Genomic DNA, 15,858 nt, shown 5'->3' with positions numbered 1-15,858 from the left:
TTTCATCAATAAAGAGTAATACAACTCATTTAAATAAAAGTTTTATATCACAAGACAATATTGAATAAGAACACGATGAATTTAAAAATTAGAGACCACAAGTATTCAAATTGATTAATAGTTTTAGTTAGTATTATAAATATTATACAATTTGTTTATTTGTGCATGAAATTGATTAAAACTTACTTAACTTAGTGTACATAACACTGCATGTATTTATACTCTACACAGTAGGACATAGCAAGCAAATTTAAAAAGATTTGTTTTAAAATTTAAATTCCTAGTGTCACCCATTATCTTACTAACAATTTACTACAATGAATTATTTCATTAATTTAAGAAACATGTTTAACTATCTGGAGGACCATACATAGGATTTAACTGTTGTGTGCAACGTATGAACGTAGCTCGTCGAGGTAGCTCTCGCAACTTTTGAGCACCAGTATACGTGCACGCAGAGCGTAATCCACCTAGTATGTCTAATACTGTATTTTCCACCATACCTTTATAAGGTACTTCTACAGTTTTTCCTTCGGAAGACCTTAATTTTTAAGTATAAACATATGTAATTAAATAAAATTATATTCAATAAACATTTAACTTTATTAGGAAATTACCTATACTCTGCCACTCCACCTGCATGTTTTTTCATTGCTGTATTTGAAGCCATACCATAAAACAATTTGTATTTTTTTCCATTTTTCTCTAATGTCTCTCCACCACACTCATCATGGCCAGCAAACATTCCACCAGCCATTACAAAATCTGCTCCAGCACCAAATGCTTTAGCTAAATCACCTGGACAAGTACAACCTCCATCCTGCAAAAATATACAAACTTTTATATTGTTAGGATTTTGGGTATCAAGTAAAGTATAAATGTTTTTTACATACCGAAATAATATGACCTTTTAAACCATGAGCAGCATCCGCACATTCAATAACAGCACTTAATTGGGGATAACCCACACCAGTTTTCATACGAGTTGTGCAAACAGATCCAGGTCCTATTCCTACTTTTATAACATCAGCACCAGACAAAATTAACTCCTCTACCATTTCTCCAGTTACAACATTTCCAGCCTAAAACAAAAATTTGATAAGTTTTAACTTAATGAAACCTTTATATTTAAGTTTCCATTGATGGAAATTAATGGTACTTACAATTATTGTATGATTTGGATATTGAGTTCGTACTTTTCTTACATATTCTACAAAATGTTGAGAATACCCATTTGCAACATCTAAGCAAATAAAAGAAAGATCAGGTACAGCAGTAACTACTTTTGACAAACGATCAAAATCTTCATTTCCTGTTCCTGAACTAGCAGCTATATTTTTTATACATTCTGGATATGATATAGCAAATTGTTTCCACTCATCTACTGTATAATATTTATGAACAGTAGTAAATAGACCATGCTACAAGATAAACGTAACAGAAGGTTATTTATCCTAATAATGTAAATACTTTTTATGAGTAGCAGAGTATAAATAAATTATCAAAATATCTATAATAAATTATTTTAAAATAACACACCTTAGATAAGGCTCTAGCCATCTCAAATGTTCCAACTGTATCCATATTTGATGCCATTACAGGAATTCCCTTGTAAGTCTGTTTTGAATTTCTGAAGGTTATTTCCCTATAAAGATCTACCTAAAATTAATTGTAGCTGAGTACTCTTATAATTTTAAACATGAATGTTTCTAGTAATGCTACAAATATTTATTAAACTTCACATAATAATAGATAACATACATTGTCTATTATATAAATAATTATATTAGTTATTAGATATTTTACAGTAAAATGTAATAAAAATATAATTACTCACATCAGATCTGCTTTTCAAAGTGCTCCTTTTTGGCCTCAACAAAACATCTTTAAAGTCTAACTTGATATCATTTATTATGTTAGGCATGTTCTACGTTTTGTTTACAAATACACAAAAGATAGTTTTTCTTTTGTTGTTAGATGTCCTAAAATATAAAATTAACTATGAATATATTGATTGATAGTTTGCAAACATACCAATAATGAAATGTTAAAAGCAATGTACAAACTTCCTGAGGGTGTATGATTACATATGATAATATGATAAAAGATACTATTTTTAATACTTTTCTTTAATTTAAATTAAAACTTAATTAAATGAATTTGTTGGTTACGAAATAAACTCTATTCTGTGAATAAAACTGTTATCAATATTTTAATTATTTCCTACGAAAAATTGAACATTTACTAGTATCGCCACCTACATGCACAAGCTAAATCCTGGAAGAGAGCTATATACGTATTCATATAATATACATTCAAGAAAAATATCGATTTTTATACTTTCTTATATTATTTCAAGTTCAATTTTATCCAATAGTATTAATAAAAATCAAAATGATCAGTATAAAAATTCATTATCTGAGAAAGCTACTGGATAAATTGGAGAATTTTTCCTGAACCCAAATAGAAATCAAAAAAATCATTACCTGAATATTAAACTTGGACTATATTGGACTTGAACGAACTGAACGTCAATTATCTATCTAAAATAAGTCAACGATTTTCTGAAGTAAGCGAAAATTAAAAGCTGCAAATATTATAATTTGGTAAGTTGAATTTAGTTAATTTAAAGTACGCACTTAGAAATTTAGAAAATAAATTGAAATTTCCAGTTGACTTAAAATTAATTCCAAACGCCGAATGATTTATAATTAATATCCTACTAATATTTCAACTAATTTTGGTTGCACAATACCGTAGAACGCTATATTGTTGAAGTATAGTACACAAATTTTGCTGTAATGTAAATTAAATATTTATAATATATTAATATCTTTTAGCCATAATAGTTAATACCCTTACTGGAGTTTAAAATGAAAATATTATGGCTATAGCTAAACCATCTCTTCTGGGTTATACTCACTATATTCTGAGTGACTATTGACGTCTGACACTGATAATACTGATCCAATCTTGAAATTTTTAAAAAGTCTGTCGCTTTTAAAATTGACTACCAGTTGGCGCTAGTGTGATTCTAGACACAATTACAATTGGCGCTTTTGCAAATAACAAGCCGAGAGAAAAAGGAATTATATACATCCACGTATTAGAAAATTCAAGTTAAACACTTTTTTACTAAACGACACAAGATACCGTTATATTATAGCTGCAAAAGCATCAATTTTGCCATTACTGGTTTATTAATTAGTACTGACTTTTTGCGTAAGTTCTGAAAACATCTATTTTGAAACAAAACAAATTGGAAAGATTTATTCTGTATTAGTCAATCCGTTAAATCGAGAATGTCACCTTTTCCCGGAAGGCCGCTCCAATTCGCCCAACAGACTGCCATGCCATCTTACCATCAGCGGCCAGAGTAGTGGTATCAGATTACAGACGTTGCAGCTGAAAAACGAGTGGAGAGGAAATAGAAGAACACATATTGCATACACACGCAACGCACATCACAAGAGAAGGTGATTGAATCTTTTTCCTGGAGAAAATGGCATATTGTTGCGTATCACCCAAAGGGCCGATAACGCAGAGTGATGAATACTGATGAATGATAATCACACGTATATGTCGATCGGTAGTGTGAGTACCCTTGATTTGGACCCCAACATTTTTTGACCAACTGATGCTCACACACGGATATGGATTTGGTGTTAGTGTACAAGTTTGATACACTTATACCTCGCAGTTCCCACATGAGCCACATAGCCTCGGCATATTCAAGTTTAAGCATGTTGAAATATCTTCATTATCTTCTTTCAGTTCCTTCCACTATTTCCGTTTCGTTCTGATTTGGCATTACTAACATCACTACCCATCATAGGTTCACAACAGTTAACATCGTTCATATTGGATATTCACTTGACAGGACTCGACTATCGTTTAACTTGCTTTATACGTTTAGTACTTTAGTATAACACGCGTCCGACTCGTTCGACGCACGTAAAACGACGAAGGTAAGTTATAAATTTTCGATAAAAAAAAGCATCAGGTTTTGTCCGAATTACAATTTTTAGTGTCATAGCTAAAATAATCATTTATTTGTTTTAAAGATTTGTAAACTTATTTATTTATAATTTAATAATGTAATTAGAAATCAATAATATAACAATTAAGCAAAAAATAACAAAATTATAGTATTTCATCGTATATAGTGTTATAGTTTCGGATGAACAAGTTTCTTTAACTATATACTTTTAAAAATAAATTATTTTGTGTAAATACTTTAAACAAATATAATTCGAAATAATATCCAATGCTTCATCTGGTTGGTTTTAAAAATCTAAAAGTTATAGACTTATATTCAATCGTGTGATAAAAAAGGCGAAATGAACAGAATATATTCTTGGACACGTGGTTCGAATTACAAAATTAAAAAGGTAACAGAGGCATTCACTGAAGTGATTTTTGAACTCAGTTATTATTATTAGTGCTAAAACATTAGCAACAATAGTTTCTGTTCAAAACGGGTTTGAATTAACTTATAAACGCAATCATTTGAACGAAAATTAGTTTCTTTGTTTTATCAGAAAAATTAAAATATTTCCGCTGTAGCAGTTTCCATATTTCATTTTAAAGTGAGTCACTCTTCTTTAAAAAAAATAGGCAGTGATAAATTGAAGAGGCAGTAATTTCGACACTTTATTTTTCTCCGATCTCAAGTGTTTTTAATAGCACTAACACTTTCATGGCTTATCATTAAATTCGTCGACACTCTTCACATGTGGTGTCCAACGGAGGATTTCTCCTCTTTACAACGTTTATTTAACTTGCAAATTAATATTATAAGTACAATTTCGTTTAGGCATTGTTTTAATTGAAGGTTTGATTACTGCACCGTACAAATAATTATTTACTACATAAATGGTCCGTTACTTAAAACACACAAAAGCATAGATGGCAAAAGACGTGTATATCCTAAAATATGAAATATTTACTTTTTGAATAAGACTTTTACGAAGCATTTTAATATTTCCATTCAGAAAAGGGTTATGTAAATTTTCAACGTCTACTAATTAGAATTTTTAAATGCTACCAGCTGTAAAGTGTTCGACTGGCGTAAAAGCTTGAGAGAACTAATCCTATTCGCTATCCTCAGAAATCCCACCAGAGTAGGGAGATGTGCGCGGTACAGACTGCGGAAAAAGACGAAAAATTATAGTTATTTAGATTTTTAACAAACATGGAATATAATGCTGTATCAAAAGAAAAAATAAAAAATCTTTATATTTTAAACTAATAATTACTAAATTCTAACATATCTTTTTTAGTCACGGATATATATACATTAGGGTGGTCGTCTAAAATGGTATTTCTTTATTTTTACTGAGGCACCCCCTTCAAATCTACTTCAAATAAATACATAAAAATATCTTTAAGACTTGGGCACTGAGAAAACATTCTCAAGTACCCCCCAAGCCGGTTACTTTTTCCCATTTCAATAACAAAGGATTTTAATGGCTTGTGGAAATTAATTTTAGATTTTCCATAATTGTTACGTTAAACAATTTTTAATCGTATTAAACTGTCAAATATAGGTGTTAGTATTTGCAGAAAATTTGAGCAAATTTTATTTTACGTACACAGAAATCTGCAACTAATTGAAGTCGACATTATACACAACCGGCTTTTAGTTGATTTCAGTAATGTGTCAATGTTTATGTATGTGAAAAAAGAAATGACTAAACATTGTTATAAATACTAGTACCTGTATCTGATAGTTTTATACTTTAATAATATTTAAGGTAGTAGCTACAAAAAATCCAAAATTCTTTTCGATTTACAGTCCGTCAAAATGTTATGTTATTTAAATGAGAAAGAATAAGCGCTCGGAGGATACTTTAAGATTTGTTCTCAGTGTCTATATAGGTTTCAGGAATATTTTTGTTATATATATTACACCTCTTTTTTCATCTATGATCTGTGAAGCGTTTTGACCCCCTGTGTGGTTGTTCTCTTTAAAAATTTATACGAAACTGAAACAGTTAAGTTTGGCTATGCTGTTAGAATGATATTTATATATACTTTTCGAAGATGAAAACATCAAATTAACCATGGATACTTAAAATGAAATACATTGGTTTCCGGAAGTCGTAACTTTTTTCAGGTTATGATCTTCGAGTTTTCGTACTTTTTAGAGTGTACTTTATGTATGGCCGGGATTCATAAACAGAACTTGAGTTCAAGCTCACCTTGAAACCTATAGGCTATAAGATGTGTTACGTAGACTATAGATTTTACCCGTCTTAAGCTTGAACTTGAGCTTAAGTTTTGTTTATGAATCCCGTGGTATATGTATGTATGCTGTAAGGCTAAGTAGGGGGGGGGGGGGGTAAGGGTCTGGATACAATTGAAAGGAATAACATATTCAATATTAAGCTAAGTAGTTTATAACTTCTGATTGATCCAAAATTTGTCTGTTTTTATTTGCAGTATTTTAACCAATATGACATCCTAATAAATAGCTTGATTTAACATCTAATATTTTATTCCTTTCACAGTTGTGTGTCCAAACCCTTACACATTGACACTTCCTAAATATTATTTTATTTGCTGCACGTTCCCTTATATTATGTTATGCTACATCGCAACTCTTATCGTATCGTGTATTGTTTTGACATTAGTGCTCGTGGAGTTCAAAATAAAACAGAAAAACAGCGGGTTTTTCCTGGTTAGCTGTCCGTCAACGATCTTCGAAAATAGATTCCTAAAAACTCTGTAAAATGAAACATATATAAAAAACAGAAGCTTAAATACAAAAATATCATTAGCTGACAATAATTATATCTGCATAAATTCAACACTATTGATATTATTATTCAACATTCTATTCCTTATATTTGTAGCTATGCGGAACCCTTTTAAGCGAGAAGAATTGTACTTAGAAATTCGCCGATTTTTAGCATTACTGTAAAATAAAAATTGCTTTAAAAATCTGCAGATGAATTGATCTCGCTGACAATAATATAGAAAATATGAAGTAGCTAGAAGAAACAATAAAAATTTTTTAAAATAAACACCGTAGTAAAGTTAGCGTAGCATCTATTGGTATAACAAAAAATATAACCACAGTTCCTGTAGCATAATTATTAGTTGTATAGATCTTGATGAGTGTAGTATACATATATGTATAATTCTATTGATTTATTCAATAAATTAAGATTTTAAAAATGCTATGCTAACTTTTTTGAATATTAAAAATTATCATAGCAGTCAAAACTAATTATTACGTAAATTAAAAGAATACTAGAGAATATTGCTAGGAATATTGAGTTTAGGTTAAAATTTATTATAATCCTTAATATTTTTAAAACGGCTAAAAATTCCGAAAAATCGCAAAACGTGTATTTGATTATTCGAAGGTAGTACTTTTTTAAGAGGGTCGGTTGCCTTCCCCCTCAATGAGTTTCCAAGCCTCTCCCCTCCCCGACCTTGACAATGTTAGATGGAATTTCTCATGTTTTGTTGCATGTTGCTATACCTTATTTTGAGGGTTTTCCGAAAAAACTATATAAATTTATTATTTCATCCAATCGTTCACTACATATTTCTATCTGTAAAATATAACTAGATGAGCGACTATGCGCATGTATGTATAACGGTTATTCAAGTTCTATTGAATATTTTTAAAGGGAATCGCCCTTTTTCGAACCCCTTTGAAGGGGCCCGCCACTGATCCCCTTAAACATGCAGTTGTTCCTTCAAATAATCAAAAACATATGTTTTACAATTTTTCATAATTTGGAACATTTTTTAAGATGTTTTAAGGTGTGGTAAGGGATTTTCTTCTCAACCCTCTATACCATGTATAGGGTTTGCAGATTTAATGGTTAGGTATAATCAAAAAATACAGACCAGAAATGATGTGTACATCTGCATGGTATGCGATTGTGTTTTTGTTTCATACATATAAGGATGATATAAAGTCATTTGTAGCATTATGGATATGAAGTTGTGCATTATATTATCAGCGCTATCTATCGATAATTTTGGTATTTTATGACAACTTCTGGCGTAATATACGGAATGTTACATATTTTCGCTGTAATATCTTTGTGTAAGTGTATACGATCCCTTTAAAGTAGTTAATTTAACTTAGCTTTATAATAAGACGTTATATACATATATATATATATATAATACTCCGACAGTACAAAGATGAAATGTGTGAAATTTCACTTTCCCTCCGCACCGTACATTTTAGCGAGACTTTATCCCCTCCCCTTTATTCTTACCAACGTTAGCCCAATTACGTCAATCTTTTACTTTTTTTATAGTGGTAGTGGTAAGCCGGTCCGGTAAGCAATTGTTAATTACAGACTTTTTAAGACTCACCTTATGTTTTTTATCATTTTATCGTTTTTAAACTAGCTTTAATTAGCATTAACTGATTAAGTTTTATCTTGCAGTGAACGCTATATAATAGAGCCGTTTTTCGACGTATCTGGCAGGTACTACAATATTTAATTGTTAAATAAGATAACTTTAAATAATATTTAGTTTGAAATATATATAAAAGGTTTATAACTAATAGTTAAGAGGTGTTTGGATTATTGTAAGTAATGGGTGAAATCAATTTTATAAACCACTATCAAATACAGCGATAAGTCGATAATAAACATAATGATAAAAAAATGTGACCAAAATATCCGTCTCTATCTAATCCGACAAATTTATTTCAATACGTTCTAAATATTACCAATTAATTTTTAGGAGGAAAACATAATTATCAAACTCACAAAATCAGTTTTTATGCCAATATGTTACGTTTATTATCAAGAGTTTCACAACTGCGGCCTTTTTCTACTTTATCGTTACCGAGTCCAGAAAAAAATCCTTCAATTTTATATACTGGGGTAAATTAATTTATTTAAATGTTAAAGATTAATATAAAGTAATATTTTAATTTTTTCTATACTCTTCTCATATCTTATTTTATCAAAAAGTTTTTATTACACATTATTTTTCTAGATCTTCATTAATAATGAGTGGTGCACATCTCAATCGGGAAAAACATTTCCTACAGTAAATCCTGCGACTGGAGAAGTTATTGCTAATGTACAGGAAGGTGATGCTGCAGATATTGATATTGCTGTTGATGCAGCAAACACAGCTTTTTCTTTTGGCTCACAATGGAGAAAGATGGATGCTTCTTATCGTGGAGTCTTGTTAAATAAATTGGCAGATTTGATGGAGGAAAATCATACTTATCTTGCAGTAAGAAAGTTTATAATTTTTTATATGTTTGCATAAGATCTATAAATCTAATATCCAATATTATATTTAAATATTTCTTAGTCTTTAGAAACACTTGACAATGGAAAGCCATATTCAGTAGCCTATGGTTTTGATATTCCAGCGAGTATAGCAACATTAAGATATTATGCAGGTTGGGCTGATAAAAACCATGGTAAAGTTATACCAATGGATGGAAAATTTTTTGCATATACTAGGCATGAGCCTGTTGGTGTTTGTGGTCAAATAATACCTTGGAATTTCCCTATTTTAATGATGGCATGGAAGTTGGGACCAGCTTTAGCTACAGGTACTTTTTTGATAATGCTATCTTTATACATAATATTTTGTCACATTAAAATCTTTCTAGGAAATGTTATTATACTCAAACCTGCTGAGCAAACACCTTTAACAGCATTATTTATGGCACAATTGACAAAAGAAGCTGGATTTCCAAATGGTGTTGTTAATGTTGTACCTGGGTATGGTAAAACTGGAGCAGCTCTTGTTGCTCATAACGATGTACATAAAATTGCGTTCACTGGGTCAACTGAAGTTGGCAAATTAATAAAAGCAGAAGCAGCTAAGAATGGATTAAAACGAACCACTTTAGAGCTAGGTGGTAAATCTCCAAATATAATATTTAAAGATACTGACATGAACCATGCTGTAGAAACATCTCATTTTGGTCTTTTCTTTAATATGGTAAACTCTTATAGTTGTAAGCAATTTTAGATAAATTAGGAGATTCATTTATTTTCGAGCAAAATTAAACAATTTTTTTACAGGGACAATGCTGCTGTGCAGGCTCTAGAACATTTGTGGAAGATGATATCTATGATGAATTCGTGGAAAAAAGTGCTGTTCGCGCGAAATCCAGAACTGTCGGGAATCCGTTTGATGCATCCATTGAACATGGACCACAAGTATTTATTAACTTATGATAAAAAGAACATGCAATTAATGTTATAATAATTAGACTTTATAAGAAAATATATTTTAACATATTTATGTTTAGATTGATGAAGAGCAAATGAATAAAATTTTATCAATGATTAAATCTGGAAAAGAACAAGGAGCTAAACTCGTACAAGGTGGATGCAGAGTAGGTGATAAAGGATATTTTGTAGCACCAACTGTTTTTGCTGACGTAAAAGATGATATGACGATTGCAAAGGAAGAAGTAATTAATATTCAAATTTTAAGTACATAAAATTTACGCGAATCAGAGATTAATATAAAATAAATTGTTACTATTTTAGATTTTTGGTCCTGTTCAACAAATCCTGAAATTTAGTGATTTAGATGAAGTGATTCACCGTGCCAATAAGACTGATTATGGATTAGCTGCAGCTGTCTTCACAAAAGACATTGATAAAGCTAATTATGTTGTTCAAGGACTTCGTGCCGGTACAGTATGGTAAGTTATTATAATTGAAATCAAATTGATTGTGACTTTTATTAAAATAGGTGTAATTTAAATCTCATTTTTAGGGTAAATACCTATAATGCTTTAGCTAGCCAAACACCATTTGGTGGCTTTAAAATGTCTGGCCATGGAAGAGAAGGTGGAGAATATGGTTTAGAAGCATATACGGAAGTAAAAACCGTCATCGTCAAAGTTAATGAAAAGAATAGTTAAACACGTTATTAATATAAAATATATTTTTTTCCTCTATTCATAATGATTATATTCATACATTATTTCCATGTACAGTAGAACAGTAGAATTTATATTTTGATATTACAGTATAAAATATATATTTTTTAACTGTGTATTATAACAAGCTCATCATTTTAATTTTTTCAAATAATCCGCTTAATTTTATTATAACTTAAAATTAAATGTGTTACAAAATTTAAAATAAAATCTTTGGTCATTTTATACAATTTTATGAGTGTCACTTTTAAATCCAAATTAAAACTCAACAAAAACAAAAGTTAGATGTAATATTTTTTAATTTACCCATTTCTTAATTAATTTTAAAATACATTATATATAAACATTTCAATGTACTTTAAAGGGTACTATGCTCCCTCTGAGAGCTTAAAATGATACCTAGTTAAATAATTTTTTTAGTAAATAAATAAAATAACTCAAAAATTAAGGTACATGATTATACACATTAAAGAGAATTTTTTGTATTTGGTTTTATTGTAACAAATAGCGTAATAAGAGTGCGTATTCAGGAGTCTTTTACTGCTGGCACGCCGTCTGTATACAAGATTCTTTGACACTTTGACTAGGAACAAAAAATGCAAAATTTTACATACCAAAAAATGAATATGTAAAGATATTTAAAAAAAAGCTTTATAAAAGTTTGTCATATTTTTTTACAGAATTTAAATATATTACTTTTTGTTATCAGAAAATTTTCAATAGGATGTAAAATCTCTATGTTCAGATTTCGATATTTCAATAAGTATCTGGCTAAGTTTTCAATTAGCATGAAAATTAAAATATTTACATTATACACGAATGTCGCAAATGCTACTTTGTAATGAATATATTTAACAAATTTTATACAGACTTCTATTAATAGAAAAATGTATGATTTTACCTTCAATCTGCACATGCCGTAAAAGTGTCCTTCTGTCTTAAAATAAAACGGTTACCCTTAGGAGTAATCTAAGCTCTTATTAAAGTTTTTCTTTTCTAAAGTGTACATGATTAACGATTTAAGAATTCTTATAAAAAATAGTTGCACTTTTTTATCGCATACTAAATTATGTATAAATAACTTAATCAATAGAGTGTTTAATTTTATTATTTGCTCTATGATTTTACGTTAGTTTAACCCTTACGTGGCATACAAGGGTCAAAACAACTCAAAATTAATTAGGCTTTTACTGATATTCACAATAACTTTTCTTTCGGATTTTTTACAGGTAATTGAATTTTGATTTAAAAAATTATTCCACACCAATCTTTTAGATTTGAAGAACATTCGAAAATTTCTTTATTTAGTTCAAATTAATATTTTTTTTTGTCGATAACTTATCTTCGTTGGGCTCTGCGATGACTCCTGTATACCATCTACGTTTTACTGTAATAGTGTGCCGCGTAAGGGTTAATTACTGACATTCCGCCATTTTTATTAAACGTTTGTATTCTCAAAAATTTGTTCTTCCATGAGAAAGTTATTAAAATTATACAGGACTATTTTAAATTAAGTTAATAATGGAAGCAAATAAATAGAATAAATAATGTTAATCTGAGGCTGTCAATAATGACTGTGTATCTAGAAGACTCTCTGCCGCAATAATCGAGCTGTTCATAATTGGTGTACTAACTGTATTTCCTGGTTTCTTATCACTAAATGGATAAAAACTGTCAATATTCATTTGAACTAAAAATGTACTAATTTTATCCACTGTCGATTCACAAGCTCCAGTTGCATTTACTTTTAATTGACTGATCTCATTTTGTAATAGTTTTACAAAGAGCTCTATATGATTTTGTCCACCATTTTGTATTTCAAGAGGTGGAATCCACCGAAAATAACATTGTGTCCAAAGCTCTAAACAAGAAATACTATAAAGCGCCCTCATATAAAGCTTGTCCCCAGCTTCATTACGCTGCGAGTTAAATAAAGGATTGTAGAATAAAAGAATGTCTTGATCATTAAATTGTTCTCTCCAGTCCCAAACACTACGAAGTACAAGGGGTGTATTTGGATCCTGAAACATTCACATTGCAAAACATAAATTCCTTCCACTAAGTATGTTTTGTAGTTAAATCGAAATAATCAATTATCTTACCATAGCTGCCACAGCTCTATCTCTTTCACAATTAAACATAAAAGTTTCAAATACTGAAATATGTGCAGTATCCCATAATGTAGTTAAATATGTTTCAGTAAACTCAAATTCTGTAGGAAATTGTTTACATAATTGCCATACGCAATCCAAGTAAAGAAGAAAAAGGGGACACTAACAATTTAATATGAATCATTATTAACTAGTGCATTGAGTTATGATAAAATTGATTTATAAAAATACATACTTTATTTGCATTATTCGTAATAATATGACCCAATCGATCACAAAAAGGATGTCCAGCAGCTATCCATTCCTTTTGTAAAAGAGATTGAAAACCAGTTATAGATCGGAAATAAGGATCCAGCAATAATTGAACTAAACTTGAGATAATGCAGCATACATCCCTAGCTGTTGTTTCTAAAAGATAAGTTTAACTGTAGTAAATAAATGTAAAATAGCATAATCTATCACAGCAATAATTTTTTATCAAATGCCTACTTTCTTACCTTGCAAGATTACAGAATATCCCGATTTTAATTGATCACAAGTTTCAACAGCTTTTTGCAAACAACATGATATATATTTAAGCCATTTACTACTTTCTAATAAAGAATAAAAATTATTGTCTTGTACCCAAAATTGCCTTATATTTTCTAAAATAATACAGCTTCACATTATTAAAAAAGTTTGTTATATCATATGTATGTAGAATGTTATAAAAATCAGTTACATACCTGGAGAGCATAAGTTGATAAATTTTGTAAAACCAGAAGCCACTTGTTTCACAGTGATATCTTTGTTTAAATCTATTACTACTGGTGGTACTTTTTGTGGATGACTTTTACGAATATTTTCTAGCATAATATTTTCTTGTGTTCTTTCTGATACAGTTGGCGATAACTCAGCCATTTTTACTAATGAAGCCCCAAGTTCATTGGACCAGCACCAAACAGGAGGACGGTTACCTTGAAAATGTTTTACTGCATCTGCTAATTGATTATCCGATACTGATGCTGGTACAATTACAAATTGTGACAAGCTATAAGAAATAGTTTATTTAATATTTAATATAACTATATATATATATATATATATACATTTCTCATTTTTATTGAAATCAATTATTTCAGTACCTGGCTGATAATTGGAATTTAATATTTGCAGTTGATAATCTCCAACTTCTTCTTAAATAACTATTTTGTAATGTACGCTCAAGCTCATTCTTCCAATCAGAAATATCTCTGAAGAGGTGAATACCCTTGTCCAAAGTACTATAATATGCTTCGCTAAAAATTATTTTTGTATTTATAAGAAAACCAATTTTAAAAAGTTAATTATTATTTTCACCACCAATATAAGTTAAATATCACTATTTCTTAAAGAGTAAAAGTAAAATATTGTACTAACCTATAATCATATGCAAATAAAAGTTGATGCCTACTGGGGAAGGCATGATGCAACAATGCTGTCAACAGATTTTTCCCATGCCCATTAGGTGAAAAATGAAATGAGAAAGACCATGTACGTAAATTCTAAATCAAAAGCATAAATAACAGTTTTAGCCTTTTATATTTAACTTATAATTTAGTATATTTATATAATCTTTAAATTAAAGATAAATATATAATATATAGAGCTTTATATTCACCTTACAGATTATAAATATTCCTTTAATTTTTGATGGAACAGTATTCCCAGGCACAAGTTTTTTTTTCTTATCACCTAATATTAAGTAAACTTCATCAATATTTGACAAACATGTGTCAGTATATCCGTAAAGATGATTTTGTTGACGTGTGAAATCCTATAAATAAATTTTTACTAATATTTTCTTGGTCAATTATCAATAAATTTTACTTCAAATAAATTACCTCTGTATTATTATCATCTGTTGTGATAAATGTCAATTTAAAGTTGGTTACAGATAGAATACCTGATATACCTTGCTTCAAATCACTGACTGGTGAAAACATAAGAACATTGTGCGCTTCAGCAATAGGAACTTCACCAGGTAAGAGTTTCACGTTATTTTCATTTAATGAGTTACGTCTACTTGAACCTAAAGGCTATGATAGAAGACATAAGATTTAGCATATTATTAAAGGTTTATTTGACTTCTTAATTAATCAATTTTAATATTTACCTGCATTTCATGTTCCTCTAACCCAATGTAACTAATAAAATTATTACAATTTTTGCTATCCATTTTAAAAAAATAAATTTTCTTGCCTCAACAAATGAAACTTAATTTTATAAGCAACATAAAAAACAACTAAGCATACTTTATCATAATACTATAATACTATAAACGAAATTTAATTAGTATTATGAGCTACTGTAAACAAACATGATTTTTCATTTTGATCACTTCTCTCAGTTCTCTCTTAAGTCACAGTATACACAGAATGGTTATGTTTGTGTTTTATTATAGTATATATTGTATGTAATTCAAAAGCTCAAAGCCACTAAAGCAGCTAAAAGCGTTTTCTCTTTTGTTACACACCATCTGCTTTGCATGAGTTTAGTCAACCACCTCAACCTCCTAAACTACTGACTGAATGTTCTCAAGTTTCTCAACCCTGGTCAGCGCACAGTACCCAATCCAATATCCATATATCCATTCCATCCCCAGCCCCTACGGCGCCTACACTACACTAGCTGCTATAAAGCATTATATGAGCACGAGCACAGCACACTTAAGCACACTGCATGCTGCATGCACAGTGCATAAGTGCATTCACTGCATTCAGTGTAAGCACAGCACACTTGAGCACACTGCACACTGTTGACTGCACATCACCTTTGCGGTACTTTGCACAACGAAAAATCACGCCGAAAATTGGCAATCAG

The 15,858-nt window shown here is 29.8% G+C and overlaps 3 protein-coding genes across 14 annotated transcripts; 1 reads left to right on the top strand and 2 right to left on the bottom strand.

Annotated features, from left to right (window-relative positions):
• Positions 1-48: 48 nt before the first annotated feature.
• On the bottom strand, positions 49-3,405 carry LOC136779138 (GMP reductase 1-like). Of its 7 annotated transcripts, none has more exons than XM_066736515.1 (9): positions 2,924-3,064; positions 2,640-2,796; positions 2,487-2,564; positions 1,838-1,982; positions 1,540-1,659; positions 1,164-1,421; positions 894-1,082; positions 618-820; positions 49-541 (listed from the first exon to the last, which is right to left on the bottom strand). In XM_066736515.1, the coding sequence occupies exons 4-9, from the start codon at positions 1,922-1,924 to the stop codon at positions 349-351; spliced, it is 1,050 nt and encodes a 349-aa protein (XP_066592612.1). In that variant the 5' UTR covers positions 1,925-1,982; positions 2,487-2,564; positions 2,640-2,796; positions 2,924-3,064; the 3' UTR covers positions 49-348. The 7 variants fall into 7 exon arrangements, with proteins under 7 accessions (XP_066592612.1, XP_066592614.1, XP_066592615.1 ...); XM_066736517.1 differs by having other exon boundaries at positions 2,487-2,543; XM_066736518.1 differs by having other exon boundaries at positions 2,487-2,796; positions 2,863-2,933.
• Aldh (Aldehyde dehydrogenase) lies at positions 3,338-11,087 on the top strand. Of its 6 annotated transcripts, none has more exons than XM_066736508.1 (10): positions 3,339-3,476; positions 8,421-8,462; positions 8,725-8,867; positions 8,983-9,228; positions 9,310-9,556; positions 9,617-9,951; positions 10,035-10,172; positions 10,265-10,429; positions 10,509-10,666; positions 10,741-11,087. In XM_066736508.1, exons 3-10 carry the CDS (start codon positions 8,772-8,774, stop codon positions 10,886-10,888), a joined length of 1,533 nt encoding a protein of 510 aa, XP_066592605.1. In that variant the 5' UTR covers positions 3,339-3,476; positions 8,421-8,462; positions 8,725-8,771; the 3' UTR covers positions 10,889-11,087. The 6 variants fall into 6 exon arrangements, with proteins under 6 accessions (XP_066592607.1, XP_066592605.1, XP_066592604.1 ...); XM_066736505.1 differs by lacking the exon at positions 3,339-3,476 and adding an exon at positions 3,841-3,968; XM_066736509.1 differs by lacking the exon at positions 3,339-3,476 and adding an exon at positions 7,219-8,309.
• Positions 11,088-11,269: 182 nt separating this feature from the next.
• LOC136779127 (myotubularin-related protein 12) lies at positions 11,270-15,293 on the bottom strand. Its single transcript, XM_066736497.1, has 10 exons — positions 15,152-15,293; positions 14,880-15,074; positions 14,657-14,812; positions 14,416-14,540; positions 14,142-14,294; positions 13,743-14,047; positions 13,515-13,661; positions 13,253-13,425; positions 13,009-13,179; positions 11,270-12,927 (listed from the first exon to the last, which is right to left on the bottom strand). The coding sequence occupies exons 1-10, from the start codon at positions 15,212-15,214 to the stop codon at positions 12,457-12,459; spliced, it is 1,959 nt and encodes a 652-aa protein (XP_066592594.1). The 5' UTR covers positions 15,215-15,293; the 3' UTR covers positions 11,270-12,456.
• Between the last annotated feature and the right edge of the window lie 565 nt (positions 15,294-15,858).

This window comes from Prorops nasuta, unplaced genomic scaffold (assembly GCF_024137725.1).
Source record: "Prorops nasuta isolate Cenicafe-Biocafe unplaced genomic scaffold, Cenicafe_Pnas_1.2 PNAS00015, whole genome shotgun sequence".
In the NCBI taxonomy this organism is placed as follows: domain Eukaryota; kingdom Metazoa; phylum Arthropoda; class Insecta; order Hymenoptera; family Bethylidae; genus Prorops; species Prorops nasuta.
This window is presented reverse-complemented; position numbering and strand designations above follow the sequence as displayed.

Coding starts and splice junctions, on each gene's coding strand:
- LOC136779138 (XM_066736520.1), bottom strand. CDS start 1,924: ATGCCTAACATAATAAATGATATCAAGTTAGACTTTAAAGATGTTTTG. Junction 1,422..1,539: donor TGGCTAGAGCCTTATCTAAG/GTGTGTTATTTT, acceptor TTTATCTTGTAG/CATGGTCTATTTACTACTGT. Junction 542..617: donor GGTGGAGTGGCAGAGTATAG/GTAATTTCCTAA, acceptor TTAAAAATTAAG/GTCTTCCGAAGGAAAAACTG.
- LOC136779127 (XM_066736497.1), bottom strand. CDS start 15,214: ATGGATAGCAAAAATTGTAATAATTTTATTAGTTACATTGGGTTAGAG. Junction 15,075..15,151: donor TAGAGGAACATGAAATGCAG/GTAAATATTAAA, acceptor CTTCTATCATAG/CCTTTAGGTTCAAGTAGACG. Junction 14,813..14,879: donor CAGATGATAATAATACAGAG/GTAATTTATTTG, acceptor ATTTATTTATAG/GATTTCACACGTCAACAAAA.
- Aldh (XM_066736510.1), top strand. CDS start 8,772: ATGTTACGTTTATTATCAAGAGTTTCACAACTGCGGCCTTTTTCTACT. Junction 9,952..10,034: donor TTGGTCTTTTCTTTAATATG/GTAAACTCTTAT, acceptor ATTTTTTTACAG/GGACAATGCTGCTGTGCAGG. Junction 10,430..10,508: donor TGACGATTGCAAAGGAAGAA/GTAATTAATATT, acceptor TTACTATTTTAG/ATTTTTGGTCCTGTTCAACA.